The sequence below is a fragment of the Prionailurus bengalensis genome, chromosome B4 (assembly GCF_016509475.1).
Source record: "Prionailurus bengalensis isolate Pbe53 chromosome B4, Fcat_Pben_1.1_paternal_pri, whole genome shotgun sequence".
In the NCBI taxonomy this organism is placed as follows: domain Eukaryota; kingdom Metazoa; phylum Chordata; class Mammalia; order Carnivora; family Felidae; genus Prionailurus; species Prionailurus bengalensis.
The window spans coordinates 104,333,048-104,354,913 of record NC_057358.1 but is presented as its reverse complement, the minus strand read 5'-3'; the positions used below and the strand labels follow the sequence as shown (position 1 = coordinate 104,354,913).

At 35.8% G+C, this 21,866-nt stretch overlaps 1 protein-coding gene and 1 pseudogene across 13 annotated transcripts in view; one reads left to right on the top strand and one right to left on the bottom strand.

The window, feature by feature from the left end:
* PPFIA2 (PTPRF interacting protein alpha 2) overlaps positions 1–21,866 on the top strand; it is a 479,591-nt gene that overhangs the window by 385,162 nt on the left and 72,563 nt on the right. For all 13 annotated transcript variants that reach the window (XM_043561607.1, XM_043561611.1, XM_043561608.1 and 10 more), the window contains 3 exons: positions 12,751–12,988; positions 16,276–16,305; positions 20,275–20,405. In XM_043561607.1, coding sequence (XP_043417542.1) covers positions 12,751–12,988; positions 16,276–16,305; positions 20,275–20,405 — 399 coding nt within the window. The remainder of the gene's footprint in view (positions 1–12,750; positions 12,989–16,275; positions 16,306–20,274; positions 20,406–21,866) is intronic.
* Positions 963–2,818, bottom strand: LOC122472259 (annotated as a pseudogene).

Here is a 21,866-nt window from a genome sequence, read left to right as displayed (position 1 = left end):
AAACATAGGTAAACTAATGATTTTAGGGCAATATAAAAGCATAAGGTAAAGATAAAATATTCTCTGATGAATTTTTTTTTTAAAGATTTTTTTTTTTCAACGTTTATTTATTTTTGGGACAGAGAGAGACAGAGCATGGATGGGGGAGGGGCAGAGAGAGAGGGAGACACAGAATCGGAAACAGGCTCCAGGCTCTGAGCCATCAGCCCAGAGCCTGACGCGGGGCTCGAACTCACGGACCGCGAGATCGTGACCTGGCTGAAGTCGGACGCTTAACCGACTGCGCCACCCAGGCGCCCCTCTCTGATGAATTTTAAGTTGCCTTTTAAATTAAAATCTATTTAAATGATATTTTGTGGTAATAAGGTACATTTTGAAGGTACATTTAACACTACAGTAAAGGTACTGAATAGCATGCAATTAATGTGCAGCCAGCTCCTTAAAAGTATATAGACATCAGAGTGAAACTATGACTGAATTATTGTATACTAGATATGAAAAAAAAAAAAAAACGTACTGTCACCACACTGATAATTAGATGGCTTCCAAAGAGTAGATTAATTATGGAATTAAGTTGTATAAGTTAACAATTCAAACATTGAGAAATATTGTCACTAAGAAAATCTCTCTTTTTTTTGGATAATTTCAACTTTAACAATATATACTTTCTTGAATCCCAATGATGATCATAGTCCTCTCTTTTTTTTTTTTTTAGTAAAGAAAAATGTAAGGATTAACACACCCTTTGAATATGTTTTTAAATATTTTTAAGGTTTTAAAAAATGCTTACAGTTTGTAGTTCTTAGTAGGAAAACATTATCTGAACATTATCTGAATGAATACCCTAATGGAAAACCACTATAAAATGTTTCAGTTGCATGTGGGGCAGAGGGGTGGGGATTATCTTCACAGCACTCCAGCTTTCTCCACGAGGAGGTCACAGGTACACTGGTTTGTGTTACTGCGACATCCAATAGGTGATCTAAGTTGCTTTTCCTTCAGCAAGGGCTTTATTTGTCAGAAGGGCGTTATGCTTGACCTCCAAATTTGGCTGACAATTTACTGATGAGATTCATTACTTTTGTGCTGCTCTGATATTTTGACCTATTTGCTGAGTTCTGGGCCATATCCTGGAAGGCCACCATAACTTTTGGATCCTGCATGGCTGCAAGAACCTCTGGGTCACTAAGAATTTCATTGAGCCCAGGCATTCCTGCCATTCCAAGCATTCCCCCTGCCATTCCAGACATGCCTCCAAGAAAATTACCACACATTCCCCCAGGAAAGCCACCTGGAAAAGAGCCATACTGAGCTCCAGATTGTCCTCTGGCTTCTTCCTCCCTCTGAGCTCTCTCGTGTTCTTCCCAAACCTTCTTAGCCCTTTCCATTCTTTCTTTGATGTTTCTCTCTTCACATTTTTGCTCATACTTTCTCCTGTGTTTAGCAATTTTCTGGGCCCTCAGTTGAACTTCTTTCAACATTGCACTAGCATCTTCATCATAATCCAATTTACAACAAGAGCAAGATCATGTGCTGCTTCTTCCCAATGGCCCAGAAGTCTGTGTCCTTTTCCTTTACACTTGTAAGGCTGAGCTGAGTCAGGATTTATTTCAATAGGTCTGTCACAGTCTCAAATGGCAGTATTTGGCTTCTATAATTTGATGAAGACCCTGGCTCTCGTGGCATACAGAATGGCCAAGCGAAGATTCAGCTTAATGGCATGTGTGAACAAGTCAGTGGTTTTTCATAGTTCACCATCATTTAGGGCATCGGTGGCAGCCACTTTTTTATCATTTGCCTGATCCATCATTTCCTGGGTTATCTCCACATTTTCATCTCCCATTTCTTGAGGGGCATCAGTATCTGGTTCAATCATACCTTCATTGTTAATTTCTAGATCACTCTCCTCACTTGATGGTCTGTCTTTGTATTTTTCTTTCCTCCACCTTCTTACTATCTGTTTTTTCTTCCTTGATATTTATTGTCTTCTGATTTAGTTTTATGAGTAGAAGGTGGTATTTTTACCCCCCATGCTCTCTGCCCACTCCCGCAGGAAGCACATTTTTCTCACTGTGCAGTACACTCAGATAGTGCTTACTCATTTTTATGAAGGCCTGACGCTCACTCACTTTGTGGGGGTCGATGGTCCAGTCAGTGGCAAGGCTAAGATTTCAGCCTGATTCCAGGCGAGAGTACTAGATCAGCGTGACTGTGTGGAAGGGTCCTAGTTTCTTTTTCTTATCATTGACTTAACTAACCTCAGTGAAGAACCCAGCTGTGTCAAGTGGATTTATATTCTTTTGAACATTGAGAAACTATTCTTGTTTTTTTTTTTCAACAAATGAACAGTATTTTACTATTTTGAACAATGTTTTTGTTTTTCTGGCTCTAGCTAAATCTGTTGGCCTCCTAATATGATTCAAATCTATCCAGTTCTCTACTATCATCACCCTATTGGGCATTATAATAAGTTTTCATCTAGATGACAATAATAGTTTCTGCCTGGTTTCTTCATGATATACGGGTTCCCCATCTGACTTTTTAAAACCCAGTTTGCTTATGTAAGGTCACCCTTTTTCAACCCCTTCAGTTGCTTTTAAGATAAAGAACACAATACTTCATATGGTCTATAATGCCCCATCTGCCTCAACTTTCTCACCTACCTTATTCTATATCCCATTAAACATGACTTCCAGTTCTTTGAATGTTCCATGTTCTCTCCTTTGTTGTTGCTGTTCCTTTCTTCTGGAACATTATCCTCATTCCACACCCTTGTGCCCTAACATTTCACCCTCTTTACCCTTACTCACCATGAACATCTCCACCATTCTTTCTTCTGACCTTCAGTTTGTTTTACTGTCCTTCAGTTCCTTACCTTTATTAGATTGTAAATTATATAAAAACAAGAAATGGATCTTGCTTTGCTCACTGTTTTATGTCCAGATCTTGGCACTTTTCTTGATAAATAGAAAGTGCCTCATAATGATAGATTAGCATAAATAGAAAAAATAATATAGGGGTGCTTGGGTGGCTCAGTCAGCTAAGTGTCTGACTCTTGATCTTGGCTCAGGGCATGATCTCATGGTTCATGAGTTTGAACCCTGTATCAGGCTCTGCTTGGATTCTCTCTCTCTCCTTCTCTCTCTCTGCCCCTCCCCTGCTCATGTTCTCTCTCTCTCTCTCTCTCTTTCTCTCTCTCTCTCTCTCTCTCTTGCTCATGTGCTTGTCTCCCTCTATCTCTCTCTCAAAATATATAAATAAATTTAAAAAAAGAAAAAGAAGGAATATAGAATGTAAATTCAAACTAAATAACACTTTTTGATGCTTTGCAGTTAATGGTTGAACTCACTGCATAGATTTGAAATCAAGTATATATCTCTGTGATATTTGTTTTCTCTGAAAATAAATACACACACCCTCAATAACAATCTGTTTCCCTCTAGGAACTCAGCTTTGTTACATTAAGATAGTAAAGCCCAGTTATAATCTTGACCTAGGCTAATTAAGTTTGATAAATAGTATGTTCAAACTACTGTCCTTTTATATATTTCTTTGCTGACCCTAGTAATGTATTTAATATAGTTGCTAATTTGTAAGAAATTAAGAAGTACATATAATTTAAGTGTATAGCAACATTCAAAAGACACAGGAATCTTGGAAATCATGGAAAGATTGTGGAGTAGGAGGACCTTGCCTCATTCCATAAACAACTAGATAACACTCATGTCAGTGCAAATAACCCAGAGGATGATTAGAAGACTGGAAGAAAAAACTCCATAACTAAAGGTAGAAAAGATATCTGTAAAAATTAGTCAAGGGATTCACAAAATAAAAGGATGTAAAATATGACACTATAGACTAAAATGTGGTGTGGAGAGGATTAAAGCATGGGTTCAAATGTAAGCGACCATCAACTTAATATTGACTGCTAATGGTAATCACAAGTCCAAAACCAGTAATGGATATGCAAAGAATAAAGAGGAAGGAATCCAAGTATATCACTAAAGAAAGCCAACAAAACATGAAAGAGAGAAAGAGAAGGATGAGAGAAAAACTACAAAAACAACTACAAAACAAGTAACAACATGGCAATAAATACATATCTATCTATCAATAATTACTTTGGATATAAATAGACTAAACGCTCCAATAAAAAGACATGGAGTGACAGATTGGATAAAAATCAAGACCCATCTATATGCTGTCTACACAAGATACATTTCAGACCTAAAGACACCTGCAGATTGAAAGTGAGGGGATGGAAGAATATTTATCATGCAAATGAATGTCAAAAGAAACCATTGTAGCAATGCTTATATCAGGAAAATAGACTCCAAAACAAAGACTGTAACAAGAGACAAAGAAAGACACTATATGAGAAATAAAGGGGACAATCCAACAAAAAGACATAACAATTGTAAATATGCATCCAATATGGGAGCATTCAAATCCATAAAAGGTTTAATAACAAATGTAAGGGAACTAATCAGTAGCAATACAATAATGGTAGAGGACTTTAACTTGCATCAAAAGACAGATCATCCAAACAGAAAATCAATGAGGAAACAGTGGCTTTGAATAACACATGAGACCAGATGGATTTAAAGATATATTCAGAATATTTCATCCAAAAACAGCAGAATACACATTCTTTTCAGGTGCACATAGAACATTCTCCAGAATAGATCCCATATTAGGCCACAAAACAAGTCTTAACAAATTTGAAAAACCAGTCATACCATGCATCTTTTCTGACCATAACACTATGAAACTAGAAATCAACCACAACAAACATCTAGAAAGAGCACAAATATGTGTAGGCTAAATAACATACTACTAAACAAAGAAAGAGTCAATGGAGAAATCAAAGAAGAAATAAAAAATTACATGGAAACAAATCAAAATGAAAATTCAGTAATCCAAAACCTTTGGAATACAGCAAAAACAGTTCTAAGAAAGAAGTTTATAACAATACAGGCTTAACTTAAGAAGCAAGAAAAATCTCAAATAAGCAATCTAACTTTATACTTCAAGAAGCTAGAGAAAGAGGAGCAAACAAAACCCAAAACTAGCAGAAGGAAGGAAATAATAAAGATTAGAGCAGAAATACATGATACAGAAACTAAAAACAAAAACAAAAACAAACAAAAACAATAGAACAGATCGGTAAAACCAGGAACTTGTTCTTTGGAAAGATCAACAAAATTGGTAAAGCTCTAGCCAGATTCATAAAAACAAAAGAAGATCCAAATAAACAAAATCACAAAAGAAAGAGAAGAAACAACAACCAACAACACAGAAATACAAACAATTGTAAGGGAATTATTTTGAAAAATCATATGCCCATATATTGGACAATCTAGAAGAAATTGATAGATTCCTGGAAACATGTAACTTACTAAAAATGAAGCAGAAAGAAATAGAAAATTTGAGCAGACCAGTTACCAGCAATGAAATTGAATCAGTAATCAAAACACTCCCAGCAAAAGTCCAGGACCAGGTGGCTTCACAGACAAATTCTACCAAACATTTCAAGAAGAGGTAACACCTGTTTTTCTCAAACTAGTCCAAAAAATACAAAAGGAAGGAAAACTTCCAAATCCAGTGTCCCCTTGATACCAAAACCAGATAAAGACATCACACACACACACACACACACACACACACACATACACACACGTATACACACACACACACAAAAGAGAGAGAGAACTAGAGGGCAATATCTTTCATAAACAAAGATGCAAAAATCCTCAACAAAATACTAGCAAACTCAATCCAACAATACATTAAAAGAAATCATTCACCACGATTAAGTGGGATTTATTCCCAGGATGCATCCCAGTATGCAAGGGTGGCTCAATATTCACAAATCAATCAATGTGATATATCACATCAATAAAAGAAAGGATAAAAACCATATGGTCATTTCAATAGATCCAGAAAAAGCATTTGACAAAGTACAACATTCATTTAAGATAAAAACCCTTAGGGGCACCTGGGTGGCTCAGTCGGTTAAGCGGCCGACTTCAGCTCAGGTCATGATCTCGTGTTCCGTGAGTTCGAGCCCCGCGTCGGGCTCTGTGCTGACAGCTCAGAGCCTGGAGCCTGTTTCAGATTCTGTGTCTCCCTCTCTCTGACCCTCCCTGTTCATACTCTGTTTCTCCCTGTCTCAAAAATAAATAAAACGTTAAAAAAATTAAAAAAAAACCCTTAACAAAGTATTTCTAAAGGGAACATACCTCAACATAATAAAGACTGTATATGAAAAACCCACAGCAATCATACTCAATGGGGGAAAAACTGAGAACTTTCCCCCTAAGGTCAGGAACAGGACATGGATGTCCACTGTCACCACTTTTATTCCACATAGTACTGGAAGTCCTAGCCACAGCAGTTAGACAACAAAAAGAAGGAAAAGACATCCAAATTGGTAAGGAAGAACTAAAACCTTCACTAATTGCAGATGACGTAATACTATATATATATAAAACCCTAAAGACTCCACCAAAAAACTACTGGAACTGATAAATGAATTCACTAAAGTGGTGGTGGGATTCAAAATCAATGTGCAGAAATCTCTTGCATTTCTTTACACTAATAATGAAGCGGCAGAAAGAGAAACTAAGAAAACAATCCCATGTTCAATTGCACTACAAATAATAAAATATCTGGGAATAAACTTAACCAGTGAGGTGAAAGATGCTACTCTGAAAACTATAAAACAATGGTGAAGAAATTGAAGACAACAGTAAGAAATGGAAAGACAAAAAAATAACAAAATTTAAAAAAAGGAAATGGAAATACATTCCATGCTCATGGATTGGAAGAACAAATATTGTTAAAATGTCTTTACTATGCAAAGCAGTCTACAAATTCAATGCAATCCCCCTCAAAACAGCAACGGAATTTTTCACAAAACTAGAACAAACAATCTTAAAGTTGTTTTTTTTTTAATTTTTTTTTAATGTTTTATTTATTTTTGAGACAGAGACAGAGCATGAATGGGGGAGGGTCAGAGAGAGAGGGAGACACAGAATCCGAAGCAGGCTCCAGGCTCCAAGCTGTCAGCACAGAGCCTGATGCGGGGCTCGAACTCACGGACCATGAGATCATGACCTGAGCCGAAGTCGGATGCTTAACCAACTGAGCCACCCAGGCGCCCCAACAATCTTAAAGTTTGTATGGAACCACAATAGACCCCGAATAGCCAAAGAAATCTTGAAAAAGAAAAAACTGGAGAGATCACAGTTCCAGACTTCAAGCTATATTATAAAGCAGGTAGTTATCAAAACAGTATGGTACTGTCAAAAAATAGACACATAGGTCAATGGAACAGAAAAGAAAACCCAGAAATAAACTCACAGGCATATGGTCAATTAATCTTAGAAAAAGGAGGAAAGAAAATACAATGGGGAAAAAAATAATCTCTTCAACAAAATGGTGCTGGGAAAACTGGAGAACTACATGCAAAAACAAACAAACAAACAAACAAAAAAGAAACTGGACCACTTCTTTATATTGTACAGAAAAATAAATTCAAAATGGATTAAAGATCTAAAGTAAGACCTGAAACCCTAAAAATCCTGTAAGACAACATAGGCAGTAATTTCTGACATTGGTCATGTCAGCGTTTTTCTAGATATATCTCGTGAGGCAAGGGAAGCAAAAGCAAAAATGAACTACTGGATCTACAGCAAAATAAAAGGCTTCTGCACAGTGAAGGAAGCAATCAACAAAACTGAAAGACAACCTATTGAATGAGAGAATATATTTGTAAATGACATATCCAATAAAGGGTTAGTATCCAAAATATATAAAGAACTTTTATAAGCTCAACATGCAAAACACAAATAATCCAATTGAAAAATGGGCGGAAGACATGAACAGACAGGTCTCCAAAGGTGACATGCAGGATGGCCAGCAGACACATGGAATGATGCTCAACATCATTAATCATCAGGGAAATACACATCAAAAGCACAGAGAGATACCACTTCACACTTGTCAGAATGCCTAAAATCAAAAATACAAGAAATAGCAAATGTTGGTGAGGATGTGGAGAAAAAGGAACCCTTGGGCACTGTTGATGGGAATGCAAACTAGTGCAGTTTGGAAAATAGTTCCTCAAAAAGTTATAAATAGAACTACCCTATGATCCAGTAATTGCATTACTAAGTATTTACCCAAAAATATAAAAATACTAATTCAAAGGGATAAATGCACCCCTGTGTTTATTGCAGTATTATTTATAGTAGCCAAAGTGTGGAAGCACTCCAAGAGTCCACAGATATATGAATGGATAAAGAACAAGTGGTATAGGGGTCCCTGGATGGCTCAGTCGATTAAGCAGCCAGTACTTGATTTTGGCTCAGATCCTGATGCCATGGTTGTGAGATCGAGCCCTGCATTGGGCTCTGCAGTGAGTGTGGAGCCTGCTTAGGATTCTCCTTCTCCCTCTCTCTCTGCCCCTCCCCTACTCACTGTCTCTCCCTCTCTCTCTCAAAATAGGTAAATAAACTTTAATATTTTTTTTATTTTAAAAAAAGAACAAATGGCATACACACACACATACACACTGGAGAATTATTCAGCCATAAAAAATAGACTGAAATCTTGCTATTTGCAACAACATGGATAGAGCTAAACAGTATAATGCTAAATGAAATGTCAGTCAGAGAAAGACAAATTCCGTATGATTTCATTCATATGTAGAATTTAAGAAACATGACCAGAGGAAAAAGAGAGAGACACAAATCAAGAGACAGACTCTTAATTGTAGAGAACAAACTAATGATTACCAGAGGGGAGGGTGTAAGGGAGGGGTGAAGTAGGTGATAAGGATTAAAGAATAAATACACTTAGAGTGCACAGAGTAACACATAGAGTTGTTGAACTACTATACTGTGCACTTGAAACTAAAATAACACTACATGTTAACTATATTGGAATTAAAATTAAAAACTATAAAAAAGAGAAATAGTGTCAACTTTTAGCAAATTTTTGCTACTTAAGTGCTGTGATACAAATATTTTGTTTGATGATTGTGTAAATGTAAAAGTTATGTTTCTATTTTTCTTTAAAACATTTGAATTTTGGATGAATAAATAGTGCATGTATTCATTTTGAATGTTTCAAAATGAATAAACCCCGTTTATTTTTAAAAAATAAAAAAGAGAAATAGGCATCTTCATAAAAACAGTTGCTCATACCAGCTAGAATCTATTTCTGGTTAAGATTTTTCTTCTTTCACAAACTAATTTAAGCATTAAAAAATGCCTCTTTTCTGGTTTCCTCACTGTTCACTAATCTCTCTTAAAGGAAGAGATCAAGTTACTTCATTTGCCAGTGCCCTGTTTGTTAGTTAATCTGTGCATCAGTAGTTAGCTACTGGGCACTTGGGTGGCTCAGGTGGTTAAGCATCTAACTCTTGATATCGGCTCAGGCTGTGATCTCCTGAGACTGGCCCCTGCCATCAGGCTCTGTGCTGAGCATAGAATCCACTTGGGATTCTCTCTCTTCTCTCTCTCTCCCCCCCCCCCCCACTGACACATGCACGCTCTCTTTCCTGCTCTCAAAGTAAATAAATAAACGTTAATATATATTATATTATATTATATTATATTATATTATATTATATTATATTATAATATATATTATATATATAATATTATATATTAATATATATATAGTAGCTAATTAGCTACTATTTTGACTCCCTTGCTTTTGTGGTCTTACTCATTGTTTCATCCTTTTGTATATGGTACGCCCTCCCCAACACACTGGGACATTTCAGAGGGTGTCTGTTTTGTTAGTTCTTTTACTTTCTGTAACTACATCCAGATTCTAAAGATAAATGGATTGTCATTTATTTTTCCAAATGAACTGAATATCTAAGGTAGCATTCGATTTCCTATTTAATTAAACTTCAGTCTACTTCTTACTCAGCTTTTTCCTCAAGGTGTGACTGTTCCTTTACAATTAATATAATGCCTAGAGTTAATAACTACAGTTAATTTTAGAAAAAAACTTTTTTAGAAGAGTTATTTCCCACCATTTTTAAAAACTTTTTTAAATGTTTGTTTATTTTTGAGAGAAAGACAGAACTTGAGTGGGGGAGGGGCAGAGAGAGCGGGAGGCCAACAATCCTAAGCAGGCCCCAGGCTCCAAACTGTCAGCACAGCTTGGACATGGGGCTTGAACACACGAATTACTAGATCATGACCTGAGCTGAAGTAGGGCGCTTAACAGACTGAGTCACCCAGGCGCCCCTCCTACCAATCATTTTAAAGTACAAATTTTTTTTTTTTAAGAGGAGACAGTGTTTCCTTTGGAATGTGTTTAAAACATTAATAATATTGTGCTATGTTACTTGATTAAGCTTTCCTCTGGGTGAACTTAAAGTGCATCCATGAAAATAAACTTCAGAGTAACAGAATTCATATTCTTTGTGGAACTGAAAAATTATAATTAAGAGTAAATATGCCTCCTTGTTGGGATGAACACTGGGTGTTGTATGTAAGCCAATTTGACAATAAATTGTATTCATTAAAAAAAGAGTAAGTCTGCTCAATATTTTTTTTTTACTTAAATTTTTGGAGTGGATTAAGGTTCACACAAAGTTGAGGGGAAGAAGGTACAGAGATCACCCATGTATGCCCTGGCCTCACACATGCACAGCCTCCCCCATTATCAACATCCTTCACCACAGTAGTATATTACAATTGATGAACCTATGTGACACATAATAATCACCCAGATTCCATTGTTTACAGTACAGGTTACTCTTAGTGGTGTACATTCTGTGGGTTTGCAAAATGTATGACAAGTATCCATCATTATGGTTTCATACAGAACATTTTCACTGCCATAAAAATTCTCTGTGCTCTGCCTATTCATCTCTTCCCCCTCCCAACCTCTGTCAACCGTCGATCTTGTTAATGGCCTCATAGTTTTTGCCTTTCCTAGAGTGTCATGTAATTGGAGTCATATAATATGTAGTCTGTTTAGATTGGGCTTCTTTTGCTTAGTCGTGTGCATTTAATGTTCTTCCATATCTTTTCATGGCTTGATAGCTCACTTCTTTTTTAGCTCTGAATAATATTCGATTGTCTGGATGTACCTCAATTTATCCATTCACCATTGAAGAAGATCTTGGTTGCTTTCAAGTTTTGGCAGTCATGAATAAAGGTGCTATAAACATCAGTGTGCTGGTTTTGGGTGGACATAGTTTTTAACTCATTTAGCTAAATACCAAAGAACACAATTACTGGATAATATGGTAAGAGTATGTTTAGTTCTGTAAGAAACCACCAAACAGTTTTCCAAAATAAATATATAAAAATAAAACTTTACGGTGATTATAACCTTACAGTTAAGGATTATATATCATAGGAGATCACAATAAGCCATTTATAGTTAAGAGGAAAATGTCTTAGGAGAAGATCTAAACCCCATTTTTTTTTAATTGTTTTTTTCAAAGTTTATTTATTTTTGGGACAGAGAGAGACAGAGCATGAACGGGGGAGGGGCAGAGAGAGAGGGAGACACAGAATCGGAAGCAGGCTCCAGGCTCTGAGCCATCAGCCCAGAGCCTGACGCGGGGCTCGAACTCGCAGACCGCGAGATCGTGACCTGGCTGAAGTCGGACGCCTAACCGACTGAGCCACCCAGGCGCCCCTAAACCCCATTTTTTAAATCACCTACTGGTACAGTTTCATTATAACAAATAGATACAGCTTAAATAGGGTATTTATGCAACCCCACTAAAATTCTTTGTTCTTTGCATCTCTGTAATAGTTCATTTATACATATTCTTGAAGTTTCTCTTTATTTTAAAAAAAAAAGGAGTATTAGTGCTTTGTCTTCTGAAAAGCATTTATATCAACAGTTAAAACATTTTTTCACTATGTATGTAAGTATGATGTATGTATCTATCTAGGGATAGATCATCTCCACATTATTAAATTGCCTGGTGCTTATTTTTTTTAATGTTTATTTATTTTTGGGAGGTGGGGGAAGGGGCAGATAGAGAGGGAGAGAGAGGATGCAAAGTGGACTTTGGGCTGACAGCAGCGAGCCTGATGTGGAGCACGGATGTGGGGCTCGAATTCATGAACCATAAGATCATGACGTGAACCAAAGTTGGATGCTCAACCAACTGAGCCACCCAGGCACCCCACGTGGTGCTTATTTAAAGTTGACGTGGCTGAGTAGGTATTGGTTTAAAAAAAAGTGTAAGGGTTTTATTTGACCAAATGATAATTATGAATGACCATTTATTGAAGATTCTATCAAGTATACTTTTTAATCAGTTGGGAGGTAAGATTCAACATCTTTGTTAGGACCTGAGTTTCTAAAAGTCTCATCTATTGGCACCTCGGTTCAAAAATAAGATTAGGAAAAAAACAAACAAACAAAAATAAGATTAGGATTAGTGGCAAAATTATCTAGGCAGGCAAGGTTTTAAAGGTTTTAGCAGGTGATAGTATAGATAGAAAGAGGGTCAAAGTGGGGAGGAGCTGTATATCATTTGAAAAGAAAGATGTTCTAAATTTCAGCCAGAAAGTGTCTGAAATTTATTGAAAGTTATATTGCCTTTGAGTAAAGAAAACATTAGATTTGATATAAAATGCCCACAGAGTTATTTATTTATTTGTTTATTTATGTATTTATTTGCTTTTTGTTATGTGAATTCTCATTACCACTATAGCAGCATATAATGGATCCAAATTCAACTGTGTCTTTTAGGCTAATTCAGGAAGAAAAAGAATCTACAGAGTTACGTGCTGAAGAAATTGAGAATAGGGTGGCTAGTGTGAGCCTGGAAGGCCTGAATTTAGCAAGGGTCCACCCAGGTACCTCTATCACTGCCTCGGTTACAGCTTCTTCGCTGGCCAGTTCATCTCCCCCCAGTGGACACTCAACGCCAAAGCTCACCCCACGAAGCCCTGCCAGGGAAATGGATCGGATGGGAGTCATGACACTGGTATGATGATGTGCACAGAGAACATTTCACCCCATTAAGACTCATGTGCATTAGCTGATTCATATTGGGTGTTTGTTCTAAGGACTTTCTGTGTGTTTTATTGTTTTTCTTTTTTTCGCAACAACCATATGTGGTAGGTGCAACTACTAATCCCATTATGAGTGGAGGAAATGTAGCCTACAAAGATGTAATTTTTCAAGTCACATAATAAGGAAATAGAAGAGCAGCGATCTAAATGTCACATCAGAAATCTGAGTGACGGAAACCATTAAGTAAATTTTTCCTTATGATATCTTGGTGAAGTAGTTGGGAGTGAGTATTTTACTTTTAACACAATAAATAACAGAAAATACTGGTTCTAATTGCTCCAATATAAGAACCTAAAATGTTAAATTTTTATAATATAAATAATATAACTTTAATAAAAAGAACCACCAAAACCAATAGCAACAATTTCCCAATTTTGTTTTAGAATTTCATGTCAACATTTTTTACACTTCTTTATTCTTTAATCCTTTGTTTCATTTATTTTTATGTTTAGAATTAAAAGTCAGAAACCTAAATTATTAGGAATTAAAAGTTGGAAACCTAAATTATTAGGAGGTGCTCTGAACATAACAGAGAAAATCAAAGTGCCCTTCGCTAAAAATAAGGTAGAAAAACCTCTGGGAAAAAAAATGATAGGAACGACTACTGAATGCCGTGATGTTTTACTTCCATCATAACATCTGCACGTCAGAGGACACCATTTTAATAGAAAGCAGAAGTAACGGGCGTTCGAGAGCATGAGTAAATTGCCCACGTTTAACACAGTAAATGGAGCTGTATGTCTTTCAAATTTGCTGACGCAAAAGCATATACTATTCTGCCCATTTATTTTTTTCTGTGATTACCTAGAACTGTGTTTAAATGACAATAATGAAGATTTAAACATTCTAAACTATTTATGGAGGTAAAATTCTGGTTTTGTAATGAATATTAAAACTATACTATTAAAACAAAATTCCAATTAAACATAAATGTGGGGGTAGAAATTAATTAAAAATAAATAGATAAAATAATAGCTTAGAGACTGTAAAACTAGCACAAATATAACAAATGGAGAGTAAATTAATGTTACCACAGAAGAACATGAAGTGTATATAGTGTTTCTGCATATGTTCAGAAAGCTGTGAAGCTACTATAAAAAGTGTCACAATATCTGTATCTGTGTATGTATGTGTGTAAAGTATCTGAACAAAAAATTTTAATTAATTTTCTAAATAGCACCTTTAAATAAATATGTTGCAAAAATGTGTACTGTACCTAATATATATATATCTATGTGTATATATATAATACACATATACATATATATGTATATTTCATGCTCTCACGTCTAGGGAAAACTAACACATATTTTTTTAATTTTTATTTTTATAAAATTTATTATGTATAAATGTCTTTTTTCTTTAATTTTACAATTGTGAATTGAAACAAAACTGTATGGTGTGGCAGCATTTTTCATATTCAGGCTCTTTGCAATTATGGACTTCAATGCAATAAAGTCAACATAAAAGAGAAATGGCAATATTTTAAAAAAAGGAAGCATTTACCATCTTAAGCCATTGAGTCCTCTATTCTGCGCTCATTTCCAGACTTGATATTAAAAATATTCTTAAAATAGACGTCATAGACAATGCCCGTTCAGAACAAAGGACGGTAATCAGAACTGACCCCACCTAGACACAGCACAAACTTTTTAGTCAATGTACTAAGATATAATAACCCAATATACTGAGCTACATTGTGATGTGGTGATTTTAGAAATCTAGGAACCATCAATTTGACTTTATTAACTAGATACAATACTATCTTTGGCTTAGTTTCTGTTTATATTTGCTACATATATTTAGCTTTTAAAGTATGTTCATAAACATTAGTATCCTAATCCTTGATAGTGTTAATATTTTTATAATAGCAAAATAACATATTTATAATCATTTAGACATTTATATATATATATATATATATATATATATGAAAAAGATGCCACTGCTTTCATGAATTTTCTTTAGCAGTTAGTCATAAATAAATCAACAGTAAATGAACATTATTATACTATAATTACAGTACTTAAAAAATATTTAAAGCATTTCTTGAGGGTAAAAAAGTACTTAAAATGTCCCATATCTGACTCAGAAAAACAATAAATGAAATTCAGGGAGTCTTTATCACCTAATAAAACATCGTCATTAAATTCATCACTGTTATAGTGAAAGGCAGGTAGATTTTCTTTTACCTGTAGAAAATATGAGGGAGGGCATAATTTGGGGGAATATAATCCATGTTTGAATATTCAGAGGAAAATGAAAAATTTGGGAGACAGAAAAGCAGAGATTGAAAAGACATTGTTTTCATTTGTATTGTATGTGTGTATATGTTTTACAAAGATTGTTATTTTTCCTGATTATAAAATGTACTTTTATTTACTTTTACCTCACCACAAATCCATAAGCATAAGGAACATCCTGCCAATATTTAGTAAGAATATTGTGTGGAGTAAATCAACCCATTTTCCAGGAACAAAAATATATAAATGTAAATATAACTATAGTGGAATAAAATTGTTTTGCTTACATAAGAAAAATTAACAAAGATATTAAGTGAGCAAGATTCATCTGAAATCATAAAGAATTAACTTTAAAAAAATTATGTAATTTTGTAACATTGTAACGTTGACAAGAAAATAGCAGCCCTAAAAACATATTTTATTGAGGCCAGAGCTCTTAGCATTTGGGAATGGGAGACTAGTTAGGAAGCCAGGAAGTTTGAGATAGCTCAGGAGCAGTATGCCTGTCCAAGGGTGGACCAAGGCTCTGCATAGATAAGGCAAGAGGGAATGCTTACAAACTCCATACATGTGCATTGGATCTTTGTTTATGGATAATCTCTTTCATTCCCATTTATATTTTGGGGAGAAGATAAGTCCCATATTTATTTCTCACTAGCTCACTACATGTGCTTCATATTCCCCAGGGTTCCATGTCTCAGATCCCATGCATGTATGCTTGACCCCATCATGTAGACCTGTCCCCCCCCAAACCCCACCATTCCATCTAAGAAGTTCCTTCTCTGAAGTCACTTTCAGGAGGAGTCCTCTTATAATGGGTAAAGACATTTATTTAGAAAACAATGGAATGAAAAAACAAGACAGTCAAGTTACAGAATACTATTAAAACTTGTAACATGGTCAAATGATACTCATTAATTCTGTTTTATGTTGCTTTTATTACTGCCAATCACAGCCAAGTGATCTAAGGAAACATCGGAGAAAGGTAATGTAAATATCTTTTGTGTGATTACTAGTTGAATATTGTTTTTTTTCTGTGAAAGTTTTAAAATTGCATTCCCTTTATTTGAAGCATTTTGTTAACATAAACAGAAATATTAAAAGTATTTAAGATTATCGAATTGTTTAAATATGATTATAAGAGCAAATGCCTCAAAATAAAATTGTTTATGTTTTCTAGAGTAATGATTAGATTATGTAGTCTACATATCCTAGAATTAGATTATTTATTGTCAACGCTAGAAGAATGCTGCTTACTTTTCAATGTAGTTTTACTATTATTCATGGATGTGAGACCAACAGATCAGGAGACTACTGCCAATGAAAAGATACCTTGTTACTCACCCTTCCCTTTGCCAAGGCAAAAGCACCTGAGTAGGTCCTGAGGCAAAAAGAACTAGGAGAAAGGATCGGTAGGAGTTTTATTGTAGTTTCTGTTGGAAAGGCAAGGCAGGGTGAGCAGGCTTAAGATTGGCCTGTTTTAATCATTTCTGTGGGCTCTGGGTATAGGGGCTGTCTCTAGTTGTCTGATTCCTGGCCTGGCATGATTAAGGCAGAGGAATATTGCCTCCTGGAGTATTACAAGAGCCAGATCAAGAATATGATTTGGGATACTGGTCTAGATAGATTGATGTACATATGGAAGTCATACTCCAGGGAAGTAGTTTGCAATCTCTAGGAATTAGCTAGTCCTGGGAGGTGCATTCTGTCCTGGGTCAACATGGTGCCAGACGCCAGAGCATCAAGAATATAGAAATTTCAGGGGCGCCTGGGTGGCGCAGTCGGTTAAGCATCCGACTTCGGCCAGGTCACGATCTCGCGGTCCGTGAGTTCGAGCCCCGCGTCAGGCTCTGGGCTGATGGCTCAGAGCCTGGAGCCTGCTTAGGATTCTGTGTCTCCTCTCTCTCTCTGCCCCTCCCCTGTTCATGCTCTGTCTCTCCCTCTCAAAAATGAATAAACTTAAAAACAAAAAAGATGTGGTAGTCAGATTATGCCCACTTCTAAAACTATAAAAGTATTTTTTTTTCTTTGTTTCTTTTTTAAGTTAAGGGAATCTATATTAACTTGTGTGGCATAGATTGATGGAATTTCTTTTCCGGAGTTATCATCTATCTTCCTATAGCATCTTCTCCCTGATACTAACACTTGGTTCTCAACTATCAAATTTACCATCATAATGTTCTTATTGTTTGTCTTTGACTTTCTCTGCCACTGAAAAGAATTATACTGGGAATATAGAAAGATATCTGAGTAGATGATGGATATAAAAGAAGTTTAGTGGGTATAAGAAAAAAAGTCACAAAGGAAGATTCCATACAGAAATGCAGGCTCAGGGAATTCATAGGATGAAGAAATAGTTGATAAGAAAGGTAGGTCATGGAAAGAAGGCCACAAACTAAAAACTGTTGTTTATCAGGTTAAGGAGTTACAAGTGTGATTCCATTTACCCTTGAAACGAACACATTAAGGTAAGTATTATTAGTTTCCATTTTATTGATGAGGAAATTGAATCTTAGAGCAGGTAAATAATAAGCATATGTCATTCAACAAATAAGAGAAACCAGAATTCAAATCCATCTCTGATTCCAAATCCTTTCTCCTCTATTTTATTTATATAGTGTTAACTCTAAGCATTATTCAGAGGAAGAGTGTCTATGATGTTTTTAAGAGCTGATATTTGGAAAGTTTGCATAGTTTGACTGGCAGAATAGATAGAGGAAGGCATTTTAGGAGGTGTTTCAGGAAAAAAAAAGTAATAGAAGCAGAAAGGTCAGTCTTGGCAGAAATAATCACAGAAAACAATTATGGCTAGATCATGGAACTGTGAAGACATAAATACATATCAGGAAGAGTTTAGAAACACACTTTATGAATTTAGATGAGATGTGAGTTTAGAAAGAGTTTTCTGTAGGATTAACATCATGCTGAAAGTAGTTCTTGAAAAAGATTCTTCTGGTGGCCCTTTGCTAGTTGAAATGGAGAGAGGAAATCCTATATAGATGCCTACTTAAATCGTTAAAAGGAATCAAGGCTTGGATGACAAGAGCCCAGACAAACAACTTCATTCGGTTTCTTCAATGCATGAAGTCTTTATCATGTATCATATAGAAACACATTTATGCATAATAGCCTAACATAGAAACAAAGCAAGACATTATGTGAACATAAGATGAGAACACAGCTTTAATTTTTTTGCTATAGCCATATTGCTCTTTGTCATTAGAACTTCCAGAGCCATATCTATTAGCTATGCTTTCCACAATCTTTCTATGTATAGGTATTTTAACACACAGTGATGCCATGAAAAGAAATGCAAGATTTGTAAAATCTTGTAGAAGATTTGTTGTAAATAATATCTCTTCACAGTCAACTTTACCATTGAATATCTTTACTGTAATGCGGTTTTATATGTCTATCTCTGACAAAATTTATGGTATCTTGAATTGTTCTGGACTCTGAACTAAATTTTCTTTTTCTTAATGTTTATTTTTTTCTGAGAGAGAGAGAGAGAGAGAGAGAGAGAGAGAGAGAGAGAGGCAGAGTACGAGGGGTGGGGGTGGGGGGCAGAGACAGAAGGGGACACAATCTGAAGCAGGCTTCAGGCTCTGAGCTCTCAGCTTAGAGCCCAACATGGGGCTCAAACTCACAAACCACGAGATAATGAGCTGAGCTGAAGTCGGATGCTTAACCAATTGACTGAGCCGAAGTTGGATGCTTCAGCCACTCAGGTGCTCCTGGACTAAATTCTTTAAGGAAAGCCCTTCCATCCATCTTCTGGTTTCTGTATGCCTTTGTCTGTGTTCCCATGGGAGATAGTGAAATGAAACTGTTTGCAAGAATTATGTTCTTACCTTTTATAATCTTTACTTTAAAAAGAATTTTTTTCTAATAAGCTACAACTCATGTTTTAAGGGGCGCCTGGGTGGCACAGTCGGTTAAGCATCCGACTTCAGCCAGGTCACGATCTCGTGGTCCGTGAGTTCGAGCCCCGCATCGGGCTCTGGGCTGATGGCTCGGAGCCTGGAGCCTGTTTCCGATTCTGTGTCTCCCTCTCTCTCTGCCCCTCCCCTGTTCATGCTCTGTCTCTCTCTGTCCCAAAAATAAATAAAAAACGTTGAAAAAAATAAAAAAAAAAAGAATTATGTTCTTACCTTTTATAATCTTTACTTTAAAAAGAATTTTTTTTCTAATAAGCTACAACTCATGTTTTAAACATCTGGACCACATTTCATTTGCCTGCGTTAATAATACACTTTATCTGATAAAGTTGTAGTTTTGCCATCTTCTCTTCTCATTTCAAAAATCTCCTGTTTAAAGGGGGCCTGGGTGGTCAGTCGGTTAAGCATCCAACTTTGGCTCAGGTCATGATCTCATGCTTTATGAGTTTGATCCTCATGTCGAGCTCTGTGCTGACAGCTCAGAGCCTGGAGTCTGCTTTGGATTTTGCGTCTCCTTGTCTCTCTGCCCCTCTCCCACTTGTGCTCTGTGTCTCAAAAATAAATATTAAAAAAATCTCCTACTTAAAAGATTTCCATGTTATGATAACCTGACTATGCATACCTTCTTAATGAATTAACTCAAATATGTACCCAGTAACTTTTTTGTAAGCCTTTACATTCTGATATGTTGAAACGGAGTCCGTGATAGCTTTTTCATAGTTCCTGGATATTGATCTATGGTGCTTAGTCACTCTCAAATAATGTTTTTTTTTTTTTTTTTATGAAATGTGTCCAGGTTATATATTAAACTGGAATACCTTCACTTTTAAAACAGTTATTAAGCTCACATGCTTCAGTAATAAGAATTTATATGTCTAAGAGCTATATGCCCCAAGTTTTTTGTTTTGTGTTTGTATTAGAATTACTCAAATAGTTTTGCTAATGACTCTCCATTTCTGTCAATTTCATTTGAAATCTAGGAAGAATTCATCTGAATGAATTGTTTTCATTTCTAGATTGCAGTGGTGGAAGAAGATGGTCGGGAGGATAAAGCAACTATAAAATGTGAAACTTCTCCTCCCCCTACCCCTAGAGCCATCAGGATGACTCACACCCTTCCCTCCTCCTACCACAATGATGCCCGAAGGTATGATTCTCTCAGCTCACTTCACGGTTTGCATGCTCTCCTTCTGAAAATATTCTTTCTTTAAGTGCTGTCAAATAGGCTGCTTAAAAATGTATATGAGAAATTTGGTTTGAGCTATAACTCTCCATTAGAGTATTGCCCTCCTCCCTCTCCCCTCTCCTCTTGTGAAAAAAAAAATGCATTCTGAGATCAAATTTTTAGTTTTAAAATTAACTATGTATTTGTGGTCTTATTACTAGCCAATATTGATGAGATTATCTCTTCTGTATTTAGTGGATATTTAGTATTAAAATGAAGTCAGGCTAATGGAAAGACTCACTAGGAAGAATAGCAAAAAACTTAACAGACTCTAGGACAAAACCATAAATTTGGCTTAGGCTTAGGTGTAAAAGTAAGGTCTGGGGATGCCTGGGTGTTCAGTTGGTTGAACATCTGGCTCTTGATTTCAGCTCAAGTCATAATCTCACGGTGGTGAGACAGGGCTCGGCACTGAGCATGGAGCCTGCTTGGGATTCTCTCTCTCCCTTTCTCTCTGCTCCCCCCCCCCCCACCAATAACTAAAACATTTTTTAAAAAGTAATTAAGTTCTGAAAAGTCCATAATTGCAGTTCATTTATTTTTAGCAAACAGGTATGTATACTACCCCCCAGGGTCTGGTGCTGACAGCTATAACAGCTAATAAGCAGAAAGTTCTTAGAGGGGGAAAAAGCATATCTGCCAAAATGTTAAAAGAAGAGGTAAGGGGAAATACCCTATCTGTTGTAGCAACTCATCCTGTGGTGCTTTCCATCTGCCTACAAAATTGTAAGCACATCACTATAATAAGTAGCATAAACAATCTAAGCATGCAATTCACATCTTAAATATATATGCTTTTACAGTCTTATCAATTGCAGCATCTCAAGACACATCATTGATATGGCTGTGCATAATGGCTTAGTATTAACACTTTAAGAATTTATCTTCTAAATAGTATGAATTTTACAACAAATATGCTTTAAAACAGAGGTTCTGTGCTGGCAGACATTTGCTCCTTTCTGTTTTGTTTATGTTTAATTTCTAATGTGAGTATAAAACCCCAGTTACTCCAGCTTCAAACTATCTGCTTTCATCCTCCAAGAAAAGAATCACTCCTGTTTTAACATGTGAAAAGCTATTGGTTTGGAGTTTAGAGAATGTCAACTCATTAAAGAGGATGAATAAGTAAAGTTAAGTAATTCATCATGGTGTTGTCAAATGGACAGCTGTAGAATAGATAGCAATGTATCTATTGTACCTCTCCTATTAATACTATGTCAGTTACATTGACCAGTAATGGAGTCTAGAGCAACTTCTTGGAAATCATTTCAGTTTATCATGTACCTGAAAGAATACCTGAGAACTGTAAGAAAAAACAAAATGATCACTAGAGCATATGAGTATTTGCTTTTAAATCCCACCTAGATGATTTAAAATTAAATG